General features: G+C 37.2%; 1 protein-coding gene across 1 annotated transcript in view; it reads right to left on the reverse strand.

The window, feature by feature from the left end:
• Window positions 1-19,256, reverse strand: part of OTOGL (otogelin like) — a 171,221-nt gene extending 151,965 nt beyond the window's left edge. The window contains exons 1-6 of the mRNA XM_055587024.1: window positions 19,203-19,256; window positions 17,669-17,735; window positions 15,915-16,013; window positions 10,913-11,067; window positions 5,412-5,533; window positions 1,505-1,710 (exon numbers count right to left, since the gene is read on the reverse strand). Coding sequence (XP_055442999.1) covers window positions 1,505-1,710; window positions 5,412-5,533; window positions 10,913-11,067; window positions 15,915-16,013; window positions 17,669-17,735; window positions 19,203-19,217 — 664 coding nt within the window. The 5' untranslated portion in view covers window positions 19,218-19,256. The remainder of the gene's footprint in view (window positions 1-1,504; window positions 1,711-5,411; window positions 5,534-10,912; window positions 11,068-15,914; window positions 16,014-17,668; window positions 17,736-19,202) is intronic.
• Between the last annotated feature and the right edge of the window lie 2,204 nt (window positions 19,257-21,460).

Consider the following 21,460-nt stretch of genomic DNA (forward strand, 5'->3'; position numbering starts at 1 on the left):
TACAGATTAAATTCAATATCTCTCATGTTTATCTAGGCATAGCACTGGGAGCGAGTTGGAGCTATAGCTCAATTCTGATAGCGCCATTTACAAGCTGTGTCACATCAGGCACATCTCCTTGTGTCCTCACTGTACAATTAAGAAAATACCACCCACCTTACATGGCTCAGCTGGTAAAGAATCCACCTGCAATGCAGGAGACCTGGGTTCGATCCCTGGGTTGGGAAGATCCCCTGGAGATGGGAAAGGCTACCCACTCCATTCTGGCCTGGAGAAGTCCATGGACTATATAGTCCATGGAGTTGCAAAGAGTCAGACATGACTGAGCGACTTTCACTTTCATGAATGATGTTGTAAGAGTTGGGAATAACATAGCTATGTAATCATATTGTTTTTGTTGTTTAGTCACTAAATCATGTCCAATTTTTTCTGACCGCATGGACTGTAGCCTGCCAGGCTCCTATGTCCAAGGGATTTCCCAGGCAGGAATATTGGAGTGGGTTATCATTTCCTTCTCCAGGGGATCTTCCTGATCCAGGGATCAAACTCACGTCTTCTGCTTAGCAGGTAGATTCTTTACCACTGAGCCACCTGGGAAGCCCATGTACTCATATTAACTATTACTATAAATAGTAGGAATCTATGTTATTATTATTAAGAATATTGTGAGTTCCAAATTATTTTAATCCCTATTTTACAGCTGAAGAAACTATCAGAGAGATTAATTGAGATGCCTCAAGTTATAAAACTTGTAAGACTTAGAACAACATTCAAAGCCAGGTCTGCTGGCACTAAGCACAGCATTCTTTTTTATTACACATTTATATGTAGCTGGAAATCATGAGTGAGTCCTGTAATTCTATCTTGTTGCCACTGCACACTAGTACCCATACTAAAACAGAACCTGTTTTTAATAGCTCACCAAGATTCGTTTCATGACTTAGAATGAAGTTGAGTGAATGATGTGTACATCATCATACATGATAAAAAAAATCTTTCCAAGTTATTTTTCTACTTTTATAAATGCTGCTTACATTTTATTATATTCACAAAACTATTGTGTGGCAATCATTTAATTTATTCCTATCCAGACTAGAAGCAAAATATGCTTTGTCCAAAAGTAGACAAGTTTGCCCCAAATGGGTTTGAATCACTGAAATATAAGCCCCAAGAAGGGAGGAGTTTTTGCTTTGTTCCCTGACATATCCTAAGCTCCTATAACAGTGCCAGACACAAAGTAAATGCTCAGTTAGTATTTGTTACATGAGGAAGACCTGACTTGTATTAATTTAACAAATGTAAATTAGCTCATGGATTTCAAGAATGACACAAAAACATTTTCCTGTTCAAATGTCACTTAAAATCATGTAGGCAGGCAAGTAATAGCTACCATTTTTTACCCAACCTAGAACAAGTTTTGTACCCTTCTGGGTATATAAACAGAGTGATAGGTACAGAAAGACCTCAGAGGTACCCAGCCATTTCTCCTCCTCCCCTGGCTCACCTTGCTGAATGATGAAATCATCAGATTGAATGCCATTGTAGTTTGCACACAGGCCACATGATTTCCCTTTATGCTCCTCAGACAGCTTCAAGTAAATTCCAGATATTCCATCCCAAGCCAATGAAAATCCAAAGGTTGTTTTCACCAGAATATAGTCAGCTAGTTTCTCAATGAAAACCTGTCCAATTGTCTGAGGCAATGTTAAACTTGAAAAACAGAACACAGGCAATCTAAGAATTATGATGAAACATCAATTACAGATGATCTATTTCTTCCTTGAAGTGACTGAGAAATAAAAGATAATTATTATTCAAAATTGTTGAATAAACCATGCAATTAGATTTCCCAAGGAACCACCCTATAGAAAATCTCAACATTTTTGAAATTTTAACATTGAAACAAATGCAGGAAAAATTATACCTATTTCTGCATACGTATTTAGATTTTATACTTCCAGAGAGTTTAAGATAATCTAAAAATGCTGCTCAACAATTTTGAAGTAAGAATAAACAATGCTCAAAGTATGTAAACACATTGCTTGAGTGTGATTTTGTTTAACTTTGTTTTAAAATTGGCTATAAGGAATTAAGAGCTCCTATCCCCAAAATATCACTTTGATACAACTCATCATTTTCCCACAAAAAAAGTCTAGGCATGATTAATTATGATTTACAGCTTTAATGCTGCAAAGTATATCTTTAAGAATAAAGATACTTTCCATGCAGTATTGCATAGGGATTATATTCATAATTTTTAAGTTGCATACAATTTGATCTATTTAAGCAAGGGTCACACTGAATAGTTAAACTCCTGATCCAATGTCTAGTCTTTTCATTTTTCCCAAACACGTACATATACGAGAGAACCAAGAGACATAAGAGAACTGAAGGAAACAGTTAGGCATTGTAAAAGCACAGTAAGTCACCTAGAATGCTTTTGAAAGAACACTGTCCTCCTTCCATCAGAAAGTATTACAGGAAAGAGCAGGTGTTAGTAATTAAGCAAATGAGGGAAAAAAATCATTTTTACTAAAATAGCCATGCTAACTGAAAATTACAAACAATAATGTGAGTAAGATGAGAGGTGAGTAGGTATGTTCAAATATTTCTCTCAAAAATTTTAAATTATTGAGTTCCTCTCCAGGAAGTGAACATGGCTTCATGAAATAAAAACTATAAAATTAAGAATACTCATTAACAAAGGGATAGGTGTCTATGGGGTTGCACAGAGTCGGACACGACTGAAGCTACGTAGCAGCAGCAGCAGTATCAGTCCCCAAAGAAACGATTCAAATGTCTGATATCATTTGCGCAAGCATGTTTGTGGATAATTATCTAGTCATAAGATTTCATTTTAAGAATAAGAAAATAACTAAAATTTACATCGAAGAATAAATAAGAAGACTTTCCTGTCATAATCTATACTTATTAAAATTAAAAACACAAGAAATTCATTTTAAATTGAAGGTAAAAGTTAGTATGAATAATATTTTTGAAGTTCGCAAGTTTACAAAAGCTATACTTGAGAAAAATGAGTCATGTTTTATAAAGATATTCCATTGCCATGGGATGCTCACTGCAGGGAGGTACAGTTCTGCTGTGCGTATTCCTTGGTTTAGTCATTTGTCACGTGATCTCTTTCACAGTAAATTTGATTAAGTACACAATTTTTTAAAACAAAATAAAAGATGCTGGTAGAGATGAGTGGTGATTCTAAAGATTTGATAATATCCCATAAATTTAAGAAAAACCCCTTGCAACCCAGGCAGGAGACAATAACAATGCAAACTAAAATGAATGCACAGATTCATTCTGAAAATTATTCACAGGTGCATATGTACCAAAACCCTTCGTTTCACAGGGGAGGCAACTGAAATCGAGAAAGGTAAAATATGAGGTGCAGGTCTCACACATTTGATTTCCTTTTGGTAAACATTTCTCTAGCACCTGCTATGAGATAGGCCCTAGGCCAAGAAGAGCATTATTATAAGCGATTTAGCTGAATAATAAGGAAACCATCTTCTTTTTATTATACAAATGGAAATCTTCAAAGAAATATTTTCTCTGAGTTAAAATTTAAATGTGATCTCCTAGATTTAACAAAGAATTAGTATTCTTGAAAATCTAGTTAAATGACACTTATGTTTTATAAAACTATTATTTTAAGTGCCCACTGCTGCTGCTGCTGCTAAGTCGCTTCAGTCGTGCCTGACTCTGTGCGACCCCATAGACGGCAGCCCACCAGGCTCCCCTGTCCCCACTATGCTACCCCAAATTCCATATAAAAATCCTAAACCACTATTTAAATTCAGCTCTAAGAAATACATATGTAAATATATTATCTTCCCATTCAAATGGATAAGCTTTCTTTTATAAGAAATTGAAAAGTACAGAACCCAATTGATCAAGAAAATAAGCCCAGGAGGGGCTGCTTGGGGTTGTCCGCCTATGACAAAGCCTGGGTCAGAGCCTGCCTCCCCTGGTGCTTCATCTAAAGCCTTTCTGCTGCCACCTGCTGCCTCTTGAGGAATCTAAATTGAGAAAGAAGCTCATAGGCTAGTACAGCTATTGTAGCAGAAAGAATTCCCATGGTTCAAACACTTGCTGGTGAATTCTGAATGATGGATAGAATTGTTCTATCACATAATTTACTTTTCTTGACAAAGTAATGTCAGCCAAAACAGAAAAAAAAAAAATACATGCCCTCATAAAAAAATGCCCTATTAGAGGAAAACAGTTAATAAAATTTATGATAAAATATAACTAAAATATATACTATGCTTGATGACATGAAGGAGAAATATCAAGCAGAGAAAAGAGAGAGTGTCAAGGGTTGAGAGGCAACTTAAAATTGGGTATTTCTATACTTATTAAGCTTGGAAGATAGATTATTACACTGGACTTCTACTTTAAAATGTACAAAACCTTCTATCAAATAAATTCCTTCTATCAAATAAATTAACATCCATTTCCCCAAAAGTTTCAATTCTAGAAGTGGGGCCCTCTCTTATCTATTCAAGGCCAGTTATTTATTGACCCTAACTCTAACCGAAAATCCTGACACCTAAACTTCATTTACACAACTCAGAAAGGATTTTCAGAGGTTTAGTTTTATTTTGATTGTTTAAAAAAAGAAGAAGAAAAAATTTATGAAAGATGGCAAAAAATAATTTAAGAGTTGAACTATGAGGATTTCTCCTTAATCTCTCTTACAAGTAGATGTAACAATCTTATTTCTACCAATGTAAGTGTATGTGTATCCTGCACAAACGTTAGGGAGACTAAACTGTTAAGATTTCTTGTTACCTGGCTAGCTTTGGAGCTACTGAAATTTTGATGTCTGTATGCTCTAACTTAGGGTTTCCCTGGTGGCTCAGTGGTAAAGATTCCACCTGCTACTGAAGGTGACATGGGTTCAACCCCTGGTCAGGAAAATCCCCAGAGAGGGAAATGGCAATCTACTCCAGTACTCTTGCCTGGGAAATTCCATGCATGGAGCACCCTGGTAGGCTATAGTCCATGGGGTCGAAAAGACATGACTTAGTAACTAAAGGATAACAGCAAATGCTATAACTTGAATGTTGCTGTTGTGTTCGACTCTTTGCGACCCATGGACCAGAGCCCACCATAGTCCTCTGTCCATGGAATTTTCCAAGCACGAATACTGGAGTGGGTAGCAGTTCCCTTCTCCAGGAGATCTTCCCAACCCAGGGGTCGAATCTGTGTTTCACACGTGTCCTGCATTGGCAGGAGAGCTCTTTACCACCAGCACTACCTGGGAAGCCTAACTCAAAGGTTACTGTTGAAGAAATCCTCTCTTCCCACTCTCCACATTCAGTTCCAGAGTGAGATATTTAGAAATTCTGTTAATCTGTGATGATTTCACTATATCATTTATCATATCTTACCTGATTCCATTCTTTTTTATTTCATGCCCATAAATTCGAATTTCTTCTTGGTCTGAAAAGAACAAGCTGATCGAGCGATAACAATAATACACTGAACCAAGGCATTTAGGGCTATTATGAACCTTAAAGGGAGAAAAAAAGAGAAAGCACAGAAACCAACAACAACACATATACATGCTTTCATTTGCGTTATTAAGTCCACAATGCATGTCTACAGTGTTATGGCATTAGTTCCACGACCCTTTACAAAATTATAACTACATTTAGGATTTCCAAGAGAAAAAAAGATACTGACCTCAGAAATCAGACAACAGAATTAGCTTCATAAAGTACAAGCGTAACTTATTTAAATGAGCTGAATCTTTACATGCAGGATGTAATATTCTAAAACTAAGTGGTATGTACTGGAAAAAAAAAATAGTTCTGATAGGAAGACAGTAGGGCACCACCAAGAAACACATTTGTAATTTTCATGTCCATAATTTTTACCTGTTCATGAAACAGAAAATCATGAAATAGAGCTTCAAGTTCTACATAGAGTAATGTTTAAAGGTTGCAAAAGTAACTAAAACTCTCTAAAAATAAAATTGTGTGGGCACTTTAGGAAAGAGCAATTATCAAAAATTTGATGAGAAAATTAGTTTACTAGTAAAAAAAAAATCTCTTTAAGTAAGGAAGAAAAGAGAGGGGGAGAGGAAGAAAGGAGAAGAGGAATATTCGATTCTCTTACTCCACCACGAACATAAACCTCTAAAGGTCCAAATAATAACACCAGAAAATAACTGAAAAAAATATAGGTAACTACAGATAGATACTATAGTAGTATAGATACTACTATACTATCTATAGCTACTACTATAGATAGGAAAGAACTTTCAAAGCTTAAAAGTGATAAGGAAAATCACCAATGATAATATGAAATTTTAATATTGCAGGAATGTAATATATATTAATTTAGTGATTAATAGGCAAATTTTACCGATCACTTGTGTACTGAGGACTGTTCTAGATTCTGGAGATGTATTAGTCAAACAAAACAGACTAAAATACCTGTCCTCATGAAATGAATTTCATTAGAGGAAAACAGTTAATAAAAAATAAAATTACATGTAACTGAAATATATCCTGGGCTAAATGACATGGAGAAATATTAAATGGAGAAAAGAGACAAAGAGCGTGTGTATCAAGGGTTGTTGGCAGTGGGGGTAGGGGGAGTTTAGGTTGAATGGCCAACAAAAGCCTCACTGAGAAGAGGAAATTCTAGTAGTAAAGATGAAGGAGATACAGGAGCAAGCCATATGGATATTTAGACTATTCTAGGCAAAAGGAATAGCAAATGCAAAAGTCTAAAGCAGAAGTATAACAAAAATGTTCTCAGTATCCAGGAATCCAGACACAGGACTTCAGGCAGGATAATGGAAGATTTTCCTTAAAGAAACAAAATGGAAAAAGATGTACAGATTCTAATGAAGTAAAAGTAAAAGTTGCTCAGTCATGTCTGACTCTTTGCGACCCCATGGACTGTACAGGCTCCTCTGTCCATGGAATTCTCCAGGTAAGAATCCTGGAGTGGGTAGCCATTTCCTTCTCCAGGGGATCTTCCCAACCCAGGGATTGAACCTGGGTTTTCTGATTGCAGGCAGATTGTTTACCATCGAAGCCACATGGGAAGCCCCACAGATACCAATATCTGAGGCTTATTTAATGAAACTAGAGGTTCTCTGCTCAGTCTCCCACTAGGCAAGAAAGTCCCCATCCACATATTCAGAGCTTCTAACCAGCTTTTAGAACTTAATACTCAAATGTGAATAAACATTCATGGATCATTTGATGAAAGCCTTCAACATTAAAGGCGGATGCCAAATAAACCAAAATAAGGAGACTAAAGGAGTCAAAAACAATTCAGAAAAATAAACTTTCAAAAATCCATAATTGGTATCTTTAGGGAGAAAAGTGAGAAAATGCCATTTATGAAACAAGAAAAAAAAAATGATGCTAAAAGTGAAATTCAAGGAATAAAAATAAGCGATTAGATATTGATAATATAGGAAAAACTTATAATTGAAATATAACTATGGAAAATAAATATCTAATAATTGGAAAGAAATATTAAAACAAAAAAGCAAAAAAATGGAAAAGAGAAATGAATCAGTGAGAAAATTAAGGAATCAGTCACTCAGAACAGGAGCTCCAATATCTGAGCTACAAAATTACTAAAAGAGAGGAAATTAAGAAATAAATCTTACTCCAAAACTGAATTGTTTGAAATGCTAGAAAGGGCTCATCAAGTACCCAGCACAATGTATGAAAAAAAGAGCAACTCACATGACATCTCAGAATGTTGGGGATAAAGAGAAGAACTAAAAATTTCTGTAAAGAGAGGGTACATTTTAAAAGATCATACACAAAATGATCAGAAATCAGAAGGAATTGAATTTTTAAATTCTGAAAGTGATTTGCAAGACTTCAAAAATTTCTCTCCTATGCACTTTGAGATGTGAGTAACCACTAGTCAAATCCATCACTTGCCTTCACTAATCAAGGCCATCTTAATTGTTGCTACAAAAGATAGGCATGTACTCCAAGGAGCAGGTAGTCTAAACAATAAGATGTCTGCCCAAGTTGTTTTCCAGGAACTTGAAGTCAGGGGTGTCTAGTTTGAGTTAAACTGGTTAAGACTGGAAAGGATTCCTGCCCCTTCAAGTGTCCACACACAAGTGTCCCTCTCCAGAAAGCACTACGAACAAGCACTGTCCACGTGAGCAGAGCATCCAATAAGCTTTTTAGAGCCTATGTCTCAATTATAAACAAAAATTCAAGAACTGCTAGACATTTCACAGGACCTAAGAAACAAGGGTGGCTCTAGGGGTAATCTGCCTGTCAATGCAGGAGATGTAACAGATGCGGGTTCTATTCCTGGGTCAGGAAGATCCCCGGGTATAGGAAATGGCAACCTGCTCCACTATTCTTGCCTGGAAAATTCCATGGACAGAGGAGCCTGGTAGGCTACAGACCACTGAGCCGCAGAGAGTCAAACATGCCTGAGTGACTAAGCACAAGAAACAAGGAATCCAATACAGGAGAGAGAAGAATGAAACTCACCAGGAAAATGTGAAAAGAAATTCCAAATGCTAGGTGTACAGTAGGCTCAAAAGCAACCAGTCCCAATTGGCACAGGAGAATGAAAAACTGAGACAGGGATAACTCGTGGGAAGGAAAGAGAAGCCAAAACAGCCTGATTTATCTGACCATATTGAGAAGAGTTGGAGGAAAAAAATGATTAAAGTATAGAAAATGCAGTAAAAAAAAAAAAATGAGATAATTCTATAAAATTGTACAAAGAGATATGAAACCACAATAACATTAGGCTTGGCTCTCAACAATACTTATATAGCTATTGTTCATATATGTAAAATATGTAAATGACAATAATATAAAAACCACATATGATGTAACCAATAACAGTGATAGAATTCCATTAACAAGAGGGAAGGAAAGTGTGAGTGTGAGTGTATATGTGTGTGTGTGTATAGTAGAGGCAGGAAGGATAATGTGACAGATGACTTTCCATTTTCCACACTAAAAAGTGAAGAAATAAATCCTAACTTTGAAAAATAAAGAAATAATAGCACATTTTAATGTGTTAGGTAAAAACAAAAAGAAATAGCTAAAAAAATGAAGCAATTGCCTTTGGAGAGTCAGATTTTAGCTGGGGTCAAGGAGTGAAGGAAAGAGGGGCTATTTTTACCTTCATGTATCCTGATGCAATCTTTTAAACTAAATATATTATTTTCATAAAAATAAAATTGAATTTAAAGAAAAAGAGTCAAAAATATAAAAGTATATAGGCATAAAGATGTTTATAAATACGTGTCTTTTAAAATACTGAAATATTTTAAAATCTAAATATCTAAAACAGAATATAATTAAATAATTTCATTACTCCATAGTTGGAACAAGTACAGCTAACAAAATTTGTGTTTGTCAAAAACATTTGACATGGAAAATAGTTCTTAGGCGAATTTGTGGGGAAGAAAATTATACATAGTAAAGTTTCAACTTTATAAGTGTGTATAAAGTCCAGAGGAAAAATTTAGAGGGAAATATATGAAGCCATTAACACTAGTAAGTCTTGACTGATAATTCTAATAGTATTTTTAGACTTCTTTGAAGTTTTCCAGTTTTCTACAAAAGAGGTGGACAACTTGACAATCAGAGAAAAGATGACATTTAAAATAAATGGATTTGTTGATGTGAAAACAAATTCCACCAACAAAACAGAGCCAAGTAGAAACAATATCTATTAACTCTGAAAGCACAGCTGAGCTTTGTGTGTTATTATCTCTCAATTATCTAGTTGACACCTTAGTCCTCAAAAGGGCCACTGGACAAGAACATTTCAATGAAAGAGTCAGAAGGCGTTTGAGTGATAAACTCAGTAACTCCTTCCCAGAGTGGAGGAGTAAAGGACAACAGCGAACTGAGAACAGGAGCCCTGTATGAACTAAAAACGCAGATCACTAACTCCCCTATCTAAAGAGACCTCCAATTTTTTATCCTATGTCCCATAGGTTAACTTTCAATAGACTTCATTTGCTTTTGAGGTCATAGGGATTTGTTACTGTTAAAAAGCATCAGGACTGAATTTTTAACATTTCCCTTGTCTAAGAGAGGAGGAGATTCAGGCAACTCCGACACATCAGAGAGATTCAAAAAGAGCTTCAAACACATGATGGTTATGGAGGGTTTTAGATTTAGAACAGGACAGCACTCCGGTTTTCTGGTTTTGCTGAGATATCAGAAAATTCAGAGGAAAACGCAGGCAGGGAGAAAGGTCCCTTCCTGACTTCCTTACAACAGCCAGAGGCACTCTGAAGCTTACATTTTGAGATGTTTCTCCTATGAATTCTTCTGAAGCAAGAATGCTGCAACTAAGAACTAACTCTGAGTTCAATCATATAGTATAATCTACCTAGAAATTAGCTACCTATCCCCATATCCTCTAGCTTGTGTTTATGTAATTCATACACTCCATTTCATAAACTCCAGTCCCCAGTTCACAGTGAGATATGTCTTTTAAGGAAATCCAGATGACCATCACACTGGAAATGTCAAGAAGGAAGCATATACAAGTAACATGATGGATGCCTGAAGCTACCCTCTCTTTTTTAATTGATTAAATAAAAACTGAAAAATGAGTATATCAACTGGAATTGTTATTACGATATCCATGATACAGACATTCCTGCATTGCCTACATGTCCCTACCTTATGGATCCAAACCAGTCTTCTCCCAGTCCTAGGGCCCATCTTCATAGAAACATGCTCAAAATAGTTACAAATTTGGCCCTTCCCATTCAGAATCAGCCCCCTCCTTCCCTAATAAGAGCACTAAGTATTCATGCTATGATTACTATATATTTTTCATCATCTGTCTAGTACTTTAAAAATACAGACTTGGCCATAAATAATTAAATTAATTATGTCGTAGGATCACCTACCCACACAGTATACTGAGGCTCCAAATTACCACAGTCCTTTGCAAAAATGTAAGAACAGTTTCCTGGGAAATAATAGTAGATGCCATCAAAAGTTTCAAAGTGGTATTGCCCCCAGGTTTTGCAAATCCCATCTCTGCCATTGCCCATGTTTGGCACTGAAAAGAAAGAGGATAATATTTAATAGAATAAAACAAATGATACCTGTTTCTTACAAAGTTCAGTCATGGTTGCTGCTGCTGCTACCAAGTCGCTTCAGTCGTGTCCGACTCCGTGTGACCCCATAGATGGCAGCCCACCAGGCTCCTCCGTCCCTGGGATTCTCCAGGCAAGAGTACTGGAGTGGGGTGCCATTGCCTTCTCCATCAGTTGTGGTATGTGATTCTAATTTTCATTAAAATAAATGTTTACTTCTTTGGTGGACAATATCACAGGAAAAAATACCTAACATAAAGTTCTCAAAACTATCAAATTCCCCTGAAGAAAAACATGGTCTTCAAGTTGAAGAAAGAATTTATGTTATAAACTTCCTTAATTTTTGCTTTCAAACAAAGAGTTTGGAGGTGAGAAAGAGAAAGAAGAATGATACAGTAAAAGAAGGTGATAGTGATAAAGCAAATATAATGGCTCTAAAAAAGAGAAATGTCACCACAAAGTATCCTAAAAATTAACACTGGCAGCATTAGAATGTTCTGGTCTCTGCAATTCTTTGAAAATAACTTAGGATCCACAGAGAAAACTAATCATTGGCCAAAAAGTCATGTTTATAAATCTGGAACCTGGGAATGAGGAGCATTAGTCACCCAAAGTATACTGGAATTCATGACCTCAAACTGGTCACATTGTAAGCAGTGTTTGTCTTAAAGCATGCAACTTCATCTGCTGTTGCCTTCATGTCTATCTCCCTTTACACCTTTGTGGATGGCCCATTTTTATTTTCTCTACCCTTCTTTCTACATTAATATGGGAACCAGTGACATTTACTGAGCATTCATTGATTAAGACATTAGAGTATGTTAATATACTTTATAGGTAGCATAGAGAGAAGGCACAATCGTATCTTTTCTTTTTGTAATTTATGTAAATATATTAGCTTTCACCAACTTAGACCTGTTCAGGAAAAAATACAGAGCTAGCTATTCATTATTCAGGCAGTCTTTTCTGGTAGTATGCCTTATGTCTGTTGCATATTTTCATAAAATCTTGCACTTTATAGCACATCATAAATGTAATTACTGTTATCTTATATCCTGGTCCTCTCCTCTAGACTATAATCTCCATCAGGGCAGAAACATGTCTATAGTATTCACTTTTCCCAGTGTCCAGCCTGGGATCTAGTAGATGCTCAGTAAATACTCATTAAACAAATGGATTTTATTATTTATTATTGATATAGGCTCCTATATTAGATACTGTGGATTAAAAAAAAATGTTTAAGAACCCTGTGCTTTGAAGAGTTCTCAATACTATTTCTCTCTTAAAAAAAGTGTGTGTGTTAGTTGCTCAGTCATATCTGACTCTTTGTGACTCTATGGACTGCAGCCCATCAGGCTCCTCTGTCCAAGGGATTCTCCAGGCAAGAATATCAGAGTGAGTAGCCATTCCCTTCTCCAGAGGATCTTCCTGCCCCAGGAATTGAACCTGGGTCTCTGGAATTGCAGGCAGATTCTTTACTGTCTGAGCTGCCAGAGAAGCCCATGTACAGAATATGCCATTAATTCAAAGTCAGAAAAGAATGAGTGGCTTCAAATAACAAATCTAATTTATAAAGCAAAAGAAAGATGAATGGAAACCTGGTTTTAATGGGGCAATGCAATTTTTAAAATGGAAAAAAACACTTGAATCACATTTTTTAAAAGTACTTTAGGAATAAACCTGACTAAGGAAGTTTAAGACTCATACCCTGAGAACTATAAGATATTGCTATAGGAAATTGAAGACGATTTAAAGAAATGGAAAAATATCCCATGCTCTGAGGTTGGAAGAATTAATATTGTTAAAATAGCCATACCACCCAAAGTGAAATACCAATTTAATGCAATCCCTATCAAATTACCCATGACATTTTTCACAAAACTAGAACAAATAATCCTAAAATTTATATGAAACATAAAAGTCCAGGATTGACAAACCAATCCTGAGGAAAAATAATGAAGCAGGAAGCCTAACCCTCCCAGACTTGAAACAATAGCACAAAGCTACAGTAATCAAATCAGTGTGGTGCTGGAATAAAAGCAGAAAGATGGATCAGTGTAACAGAATAGATAGCCCAGAAATAAATGCACACACCTATGGTCAATTAATCTTTGACAAAGGAGGCAAGAATATACAATGGGGAAAAGACAGTCTCTTCAGCAAGAGGTGTTGGCAAAGCTGGACAGCCACATGTAAATCAATGAAGTTAGAACACTCCATACCACATACAAAAATAAGCTCAAAATGGCTTAAAGACTTACATAGAAGATATGACATCATGAAACTCCTAGAAGAACACAGGCAAAGCTTTATTTTATATAAACCATACCAATATTTCCTTAGATCGGTCTCCCAAGGCAACAGAAACCAAAGCAAAAAATAAACAAATGGGGCCTAACCAAACATAAGCTTTTACACAGCAAAGGAAAGCTTAGAAAGAAAAGACAACCTATGGACTGAGATAAAATATTTGCAAGTGATGCGAGAAACAAAAGCTTGATTCCAAAAATGTACAATCAGCTCACACAGCACAATACCAAAAAAACAAAACAAACAACATGATAAAAAAAAATGAGCATAAGACCCAAATAAACATTTTTCTAAAGAAGGCATACAGGTGGCCAAAATCACTAATTATCAGAGAAATGCAAATCAAAGCTACAATGAGGTACCATCTCACACTGGTCAGAAAGGCCATCATGTACAAGTCTACAAATAACAAATATGCTGGAGAGGATGTGGAGAAAAGAGACCCTTCCTACTCCACTGGTGGGAAAGTAAATAGGTACAGCCATCATGGAAAACAGTATGGAGGTTCCTCAAAAACTAAAAATAGAGTTGCCATGTGACCCAGCAAGCCCACTCCTGGGCATATATCTGGAAAAAAACTATAATTCAAAAAGATACATGCTCTTCTATGTTCATAGCAGCACTATTCACAATAGCCAAGACATGGAACAACCTAAACGTCCATTGACAGATGAATGGATAAAGTTGTGATATGTATATACAATGGAATACTCCTCAGCCATAAAAATAAAGGATAAACTAATGCTATTTACAGCTACATGGATGGACCCAGAGATTATCACACTGCGCAAAGTAAGTCAGAAAGAGAAACACAAATATCACATGATATCACTCACATGTAGAATCTAAAATATGACACAAATGAACCTATCTTCAAAGCAGAAATAGATTCATAGACATATAGATTCATAGACATACAGAACAGACTTGCGGCTGCCAAGGTGGATGGGAACAGGGAAGGGATGGACTGGGAGTTTGGGACTAGAGGATGAAAACTATTACATAGAGAATGGGTAAACTAAAAGGTCCTATTGTATAGCACAGCGAACTGTATTCAATATCCTTGAACCATGATAGAAAAAATATGGAAAAAAAACAATATAATACTGGATCATCGAAAAAGCAAGAGAGTTCCAGAAAAACATCTATTCTGCTTTATTGACTATGCCAAAGCCTTTGACTGTGGATCACAATAAACTGTGGAAAATTCTGAAAGAGATGGGAATACCAGACCACCTGACCTGCCTCTTGAGAAACCTGTATGCAGGTCAGGAAGCAACAGTTAGAAGTGGACATGGAACAAAAGACTGGTTCCAAATAGGAAAAGGAGTATGTCAAAGCTGTGTATTGTCATCCAGCTTATTTAACTTATATGCAGAGTACATCATGAGAAACGCTAGGCTGGAAGAAGCACAAGTTGGAATCTAGATTGCTGGGAGAAATATTAATAACCTCAGATATGCAGATGACACCACTCTTATGGCAGAAAGTGAAGAGGAACTAAAAAGCCTCTTGATGAAAGTGAAAGTGGAGAGTGAAAAAGTTGGCTTAAAGCTCAACATTCAGAAAATGAAGATCATGGCATCTGGTCCCATTACTTCATGGGAAATAGATGGGGAAACAGTGGAAACAGTGTCAGACTTTATTTTTGGGGGCTCCAAAATCACTGCAGATGGTGATTGCAGCCATGAAATTAAAAGACGCTTACTCCTTGGAAGAAAAGTTATGACCAACCTAGATAGCATATTGAAAAGCAGAGACATTACTTTGCCAACAAAGGTCCATCTAGTCAAGGCTATGGTTTTTCCAGTGGTCATGTATGGATGTGAGAGTTGGACTGTGAAGAAAGCTGAGTGCTGAAGAATTGATGCTTTTGAACTGCAGTGTTGGAGAAGACTCTTGAGAGTCCCTTGGACTGCAAGGAGACCCAACCAGTCCATTCTGAAGATCAGCCCCGGGATTTCTTTGGAGGGAATGATGCTGAAGCTGAAACTCCAGTACTTTGGCCACCTCATGCAAAGAGCTGACTCATTGGAAAAGAGTCTGATGCTGGGAGGGATTGGGGGCAGGAAAAGAAGGGGATGACAGAGGATGAGATGGCTGGATGGCATCACTGACTCGATGGACGTGAGTCTGAGTGAACTCTGGGAGTTGGTGATGGACAGGGAGGCCTGGTGTGCTGTGATTCATGGGGTCCCAAAGAGTCGGACATGACTGAGCGACTGAACTGAACTGAAGTCAACTATACTTTAAAAATTAAATTAAAAATCTAAAAACAGAAAACATACTTGAACTAGTAGAGTTCAATGAGAAGTGAAAGAGGGCATACCCATTTTCTTTCACATTGTTTCAAAATTACTGGAAATAAATCATGGATACTCTAGTTAATACACAATATGATTGTCCCAAATCCCAAAGGATGAACACTAATACAGCATATTATGCCTTCATGCTCTCTGTAGCACCTCGTAATTCTCTCAGAAGTATCCCTGAAACTTACCAATCTGGCACCGTGTCCCAAGAGCCTGAAATATTTGACAGTCACATGTACCAGCCTTAGAACAAAAAGCTCCGTTAAGGCATTCATGAGGACAAGAACCTGAAGGGCAAAAAAAAATTAGTTATCTTCTGGCATGCATCAGTTTTTATAAACACAATCTGTCAAGATTTAGCTTGGACTAACTGTAACCTCTGTTAACTCAAATAGAACCCTGGGCCTATTGCCTTGATAAGCTAAAGAATTAAGCTCCTCAAGTCTCTATCTAGTTCATTTCATTATGTGTGCTGTGAAACAAGAAAGACAGGCTTTCACATCTCAAACTACCCTGAGAGCAAAGGTTAGCCTCCTTCAAGCAATTGAAAGGTCAAGTTCCCATGTAAGGAATCCCTGTCCCAGATGATGAGAACCAGAAACACACAAGCTTCAGATGATTCCCTTGACAGACTTTGGCACCAGCTGCACAACTGATCAGCTACTTCTCCAGGAGCAAATGTGGTATTAAAGAAAAACATCCATCATTAGCTCAAGGGATCAGGTGCAATATAGAACTCGAAAAGAAATTCTTATTTTTTAAGAGAACGATTAAATATTCTATTTGAAGTTGTGCATTAATCGTCAGGCTTAATTGCAAATGACGCATTCTTTGTGACCCATAGCTAATTTTAATGGGGCAGAAGCCAAAGCTGCTGCTGGTTGTCACGAAAAATATTTTTTCTTTCACGGAAAGAAAAATCACCCCAAAGGATTATGTTGGAAAGAGAAAGAAAGAAACTATGAGCTCCTGAGTGAGTTTGAAAGCTGCAAATGAATCACAGTGAAAATCCCTCCTCTAATAAGGAGAGGACAAGAGACCCTGGCAAACCTCAACAGGAAGGATTTAAGCAACACATCAAGAGAACTAGAGAACATCTTTGAGGGACCATAAAGTGTTTACTAAAGACTGGCTCTCTTTTGGAATATGGTAAGGTCATGAAAGGCACTAGTTTAATTGTGGTATTTTAACCACAGTTCTGCAGAAGGCAAGAATTTAAAACTCTATTACCCTTGCACCTTAAGATCCATTGATCTAAAATGTCTCCACTTTTAAAGACATACAACTCTCTAATTATATCTTAACTGAGGAGAAATGAGCTGTTTTAATTTTGATCATAAATATAGATAAAAATGACATTTGTCATAAATTTAAATGCAGTTCTCTTTTTCTGGTGGGGGTACATATATACATATATCTTCGAATTTTATCTTAAGTCACAAATATTGTATTTTTCCAATCAATAAATGTCAAAGTAATTACATAAGCATACATAATTATCACCTTCAAAAATTTATTTACAACCCTGTTTATTCTCCTGGAAACAGATATCAAAACAAAACTGGTCAGAAACCCCTGTTTTTGTAAATACAAAAAAAAAAATCAAATTGAATTTCAAACTACCATTAGCATATTGCTAAATGGAAATGAGAAATTGGTAAGCGAAAAGAGCAAAGTCAAAGAATCAATTGATTCAGGAAAAAAAAAAACGTCTGATATCCACTGATATCTTTCCTGGTCATACAGTTATGAGCTTTGTCTGCTTAGCCTTGTTTGTTTCCAAATATAATTCATATTTCTATGTGAAGTAAACTTAAACTGATACTATTACCACCCTGGCTCAGTTCCAGCATGCATTATATGGAAATTATAGAGTTCATTCACTATACGCCCCAAAGGGGTCTTTTGAGAAGCAAATACAAACCATAGCGTTAGCACTGACCTTTTATTTTGCTCTCACCCCAATTAAGAGCTTCATGGAAGAAGTATCTTGGAGAAGTTGCTTCAAACTTTAAAAGAAAGAAATCAGAATTCAAGAGAATGAAATTACTTAATTCAAGGCGAACATGCAAATTGGAAAACCTGGAAAACAGCTACAAACACAGAAATCATAAAGAGCTGACTCCATTTTTCCTTGGACAATTAAGGCAAAATCTTGGAGCAGCAGAAAGGGCTCCTCTTGGGTTGTAGTTAGATTTGACTTCAAGGTTTGGTTTTGTTTCCTGAATCGGACAAGTCCTTCATCCTCTCTGACTTCAGTTCTGCCTCACTGCCCTCTTTGGAAAAGAGCCTGGTCAGAATCTAATCTTTGCATTAGCTGACTGCCTTGCCTGCAGAAGTAGCAGTTTTTAAATATTTCCAAGTACAGATGAGTTTGGAGAAAATGCATGGGACTGAAGGACCAACAGACAGGGATGTACCCGCTGTCTGCAACCTATCTGCGCAAGATATCATCCACAGAAGCCTCAGCCGCTGAAGTGTGAGCGTGCCATCCTGAGTTTCCAAAGAGCTGCCAATTTAAAGTTCACAGAGCAGTTAAATGTATCTTTTTATAGAGCCCAAAGGACATCAGGGTATTCATTAAGAGCATGAATTACAGAATCAAAAGGTTCTGGATTAGAGGCCTGATTCTGCCACTTTTTACTCCAAGGCAAATTTCTTAACTGCTTAGTGCCTTCTTTTACTTGTCTGTAAAATGGGAACAATGATATATACTTCACTGTGTAGCTCCAGCATAATACCTCACACATAGAAGATTAGCAAGAAAGAGATTTATATTAATCTAAGGAACCCAGATAAAATTATAAGATTTAGAGAGGTTAATATGGAGTAGTTGGAAAAGAAAACGGCAACCCACTCCAGTAGTCTTGCCTGGGAAATCCCATGGACGAAGGAGCCTGGTAGGCTACAGTCCATGGGGTCGCAAAGAGTCAAACATGACTGAGGAGTAGCAGTAAATACTTGTGGATTATTAAAACTAATCGATTATGGCTTTTTATTCCAATTTAATGCCAATTTAGTGTATGATCTGGGGCAATGTCCTTTCCAACAGGATTTTTACATTCACCAGAAGAATACATATTCCCCAAATTTGCCACATAATAGTTAAATTGACTACCAGAAGATGTTAGAAAAACTGGAAAGAGTGAAGGATAAGAAAGCAGGATAAAGATTGTGATTTCAGGTACAAAGCCCTTTTTCAACAGATTCTGGTCTCCTTTCTACATGGTAACATCTTCTTTTAATAGGCAAAGCTGCCCCATGGCAGAAAAAAGGACACCCACACTCAACATTTCAAAGCTCTTTTCTAAAGTCTTTGGCCTATATCACGGCTCCAAGTTCACTGCTGTCTGCTTTCATTTTTCCAAGATTTTGTCCTCACTGTTCAGCCTCCTCTTTTTGCCTTTTCCTCTCTCTTCAAACTAAGTCAGACTCACAACCATCTACGACCCAGATTCCCCCAAGAGAAGGCTTACGCTCTCTCTAGCCATATTGTCTGGGACTGCCTAAACCTAACACAACCACCGATATTACCGGGCACCGAACTCTTCTCATGTGGGTGCTAATGAATCATTGCTGGTGCTCACTAACAGTATATATTGATTTCAGCTGTGGCTCATATGGGCTCATTAATGAGAACAAATTATTTAACCTGCTCAGTCTCAGTTTCCCAATCTGTAAAATGTAATAAACAATAACTGTCTCACAGAATTGTGAGAATTAAATGAAATGAGATAAGTAAAGCACCAAGAATGGTGCTAGGCACATAATAAGTTTTTGTAAATGTTACCTACTTACATTATTAAGCAAAAACTGATTAAAGTTCACTAATTACACTGGATAACACTAGACCAAGACAAAAATACACAATTTGTTTTTCACTCAACTTAGGCTACACTTCCTCCATGGAAATCACAGTGACTACCTAGGACACCAACCTCCTGGTCACCACAACATCCTATTCACTGCGACATTCCATGCATCATGTTTCACTAATGCTAAGATATGACACACAGCTTTTATTTTTATAACAGATCTGAACTCAGAATGGCATAGCTTATGTCTATAATTGGAGGGGTTTTTTTTTTTTCATTTTTCATGTTATACAAACAATAGCAAATAATGTGTGGTGTCTTAGATTCAATGAACAAGTTACACAGAAAGGACTTCTTTACAGGTCTGCCTCCACTAGACACTGAGTTTCTAGAAAACAAGCACTGCTGTTCATGGTTATATCTCTAGCACGGCCCCTTTTATGTTGTCAACAAATACCAACGGAACCAAAAATAGACCTTACGCAAATGGGAGTGATCTGCCTCCCAAAGTTGTTTAGAACCATGACTACAAAATGTTCTGTTGATGCCCCTCCTCACATCCTCTTAGCCCATCTTGAACTTTCCCTGCATCTGGGCTTTTGAGCACATTGAAACTCTCAAGCACCAGCTTCTTTTTGTCTCTGCCTTAGGGTAGAGTCCAAGCAGAACAGACAAGAGAAATGCCTTTCAGGAGATTTAAGTGCCCCCAGAAGCTGCCCTCCACCAATGAGAGGCAGGTGTGGGTGGTAAGTATCCCAGCTACCCTATTCCTTGGAGAAACAATTCTAAAACACTCTACACAGTTCCTCAGAGGGGTGCCCGCAAGACTGAGCCCCAGATGTTTAAAGCAGAAAGACCCCTCATTGACAGAGATGAGCTGGATTTTCTCCCTTCCCTGGCTCCCTTTCCTCCCCTACCCCGCCCCTGCACATACAAATTGTCCGTACCCTCTAATAAACAATTTGCCTCTGCTTTCAGGAGAGTTTTGAAATGCGACACAAATGCAAAGAAAAGTTACAAGCTGTGGGTGCACGTATTCACATAACTGATGAAAGAGGACAGCCCATTCCTCTTCAGTGCCAATTACAAACCCACAGGAGGGCGCGAAGCACAGAGAAATCACTGCAGTGCACAACACACAGGCACAGTTGCACAGGGCAGCACAGGGACCGTGCACAGTCATAGGGGCACTGAAAGAAGTGTGTGTCTACCCTTCTCTGCTCACTGTTAACTCACTGTCAACATACTCCTGGGTCCTTGGGTGCACAGATCAGTCCGTGTTCCTAGAGTGGGGAAGTGAATCTGTGGACAAGAATGGCCTTTGTCACAGATGAAATTTCAGCCCTAAACTGTGCAAGGCATCATTGCAACCTCATTGCCCTTCTTTAACATTTCTTCTCTTAGAGTTTGTTCAGATGTTAAATAATGTCGGTGCATGTTCTCCAGCTACAGGAAATAGAAGTGTCCAGCTCTTCAGTCTCTCTAAAAGAAATCAAGACAAGTGCATTTCTCACTTATAAACAAAATGCAGGCATTAACATACCTCTGGGGGGTAAATTATACAAATTCTAAAAAATCCAAATGGTCAATAGAATAAGCCCATCCATAGGCTGCTTAATGTGACAGCTGTGGGGTATGTTTCACAGGTTCTCCAATCTAGTAGGTTCTACCAGAATGAAGTTTTTCTCAAAATTAAATTTTCTTATAGATCAATGGAACAAAATAGAAAGCCCAGAGATAAATCCACGCACATATGGACACCTTATCTTTGACAAAGGAGGCAAGAATATACAATGGACTAAAGACAATCTCTTTAACAAGTGGTGCTGGGAAAACTGGTCAACCACTTGTAAAAGAATAAACTAGACCACTTTGTAACACCATACACGAAAATAAACTCAAAATGGATTAAAGATATC

The sequence above is a fragment of the Bubalus kerabau genome, chromosome 1 (genome assembly GCF_029407905.1).
Source record: "Bubalus kerabau isolate K-KA32 ecotype Philippines breed swamp buffalo chromosome 1, PCC_UOA_SB_1v2, whole genome shotgun sequence".
In the NCBI taxonomy this organism is placed as follows: domain Eukaryota; kingdom Metazoa; phylum Chordata; class Mammalia; order Artiodactyla; family Bovidae; genus Bubalus; species Bubalus kerabau.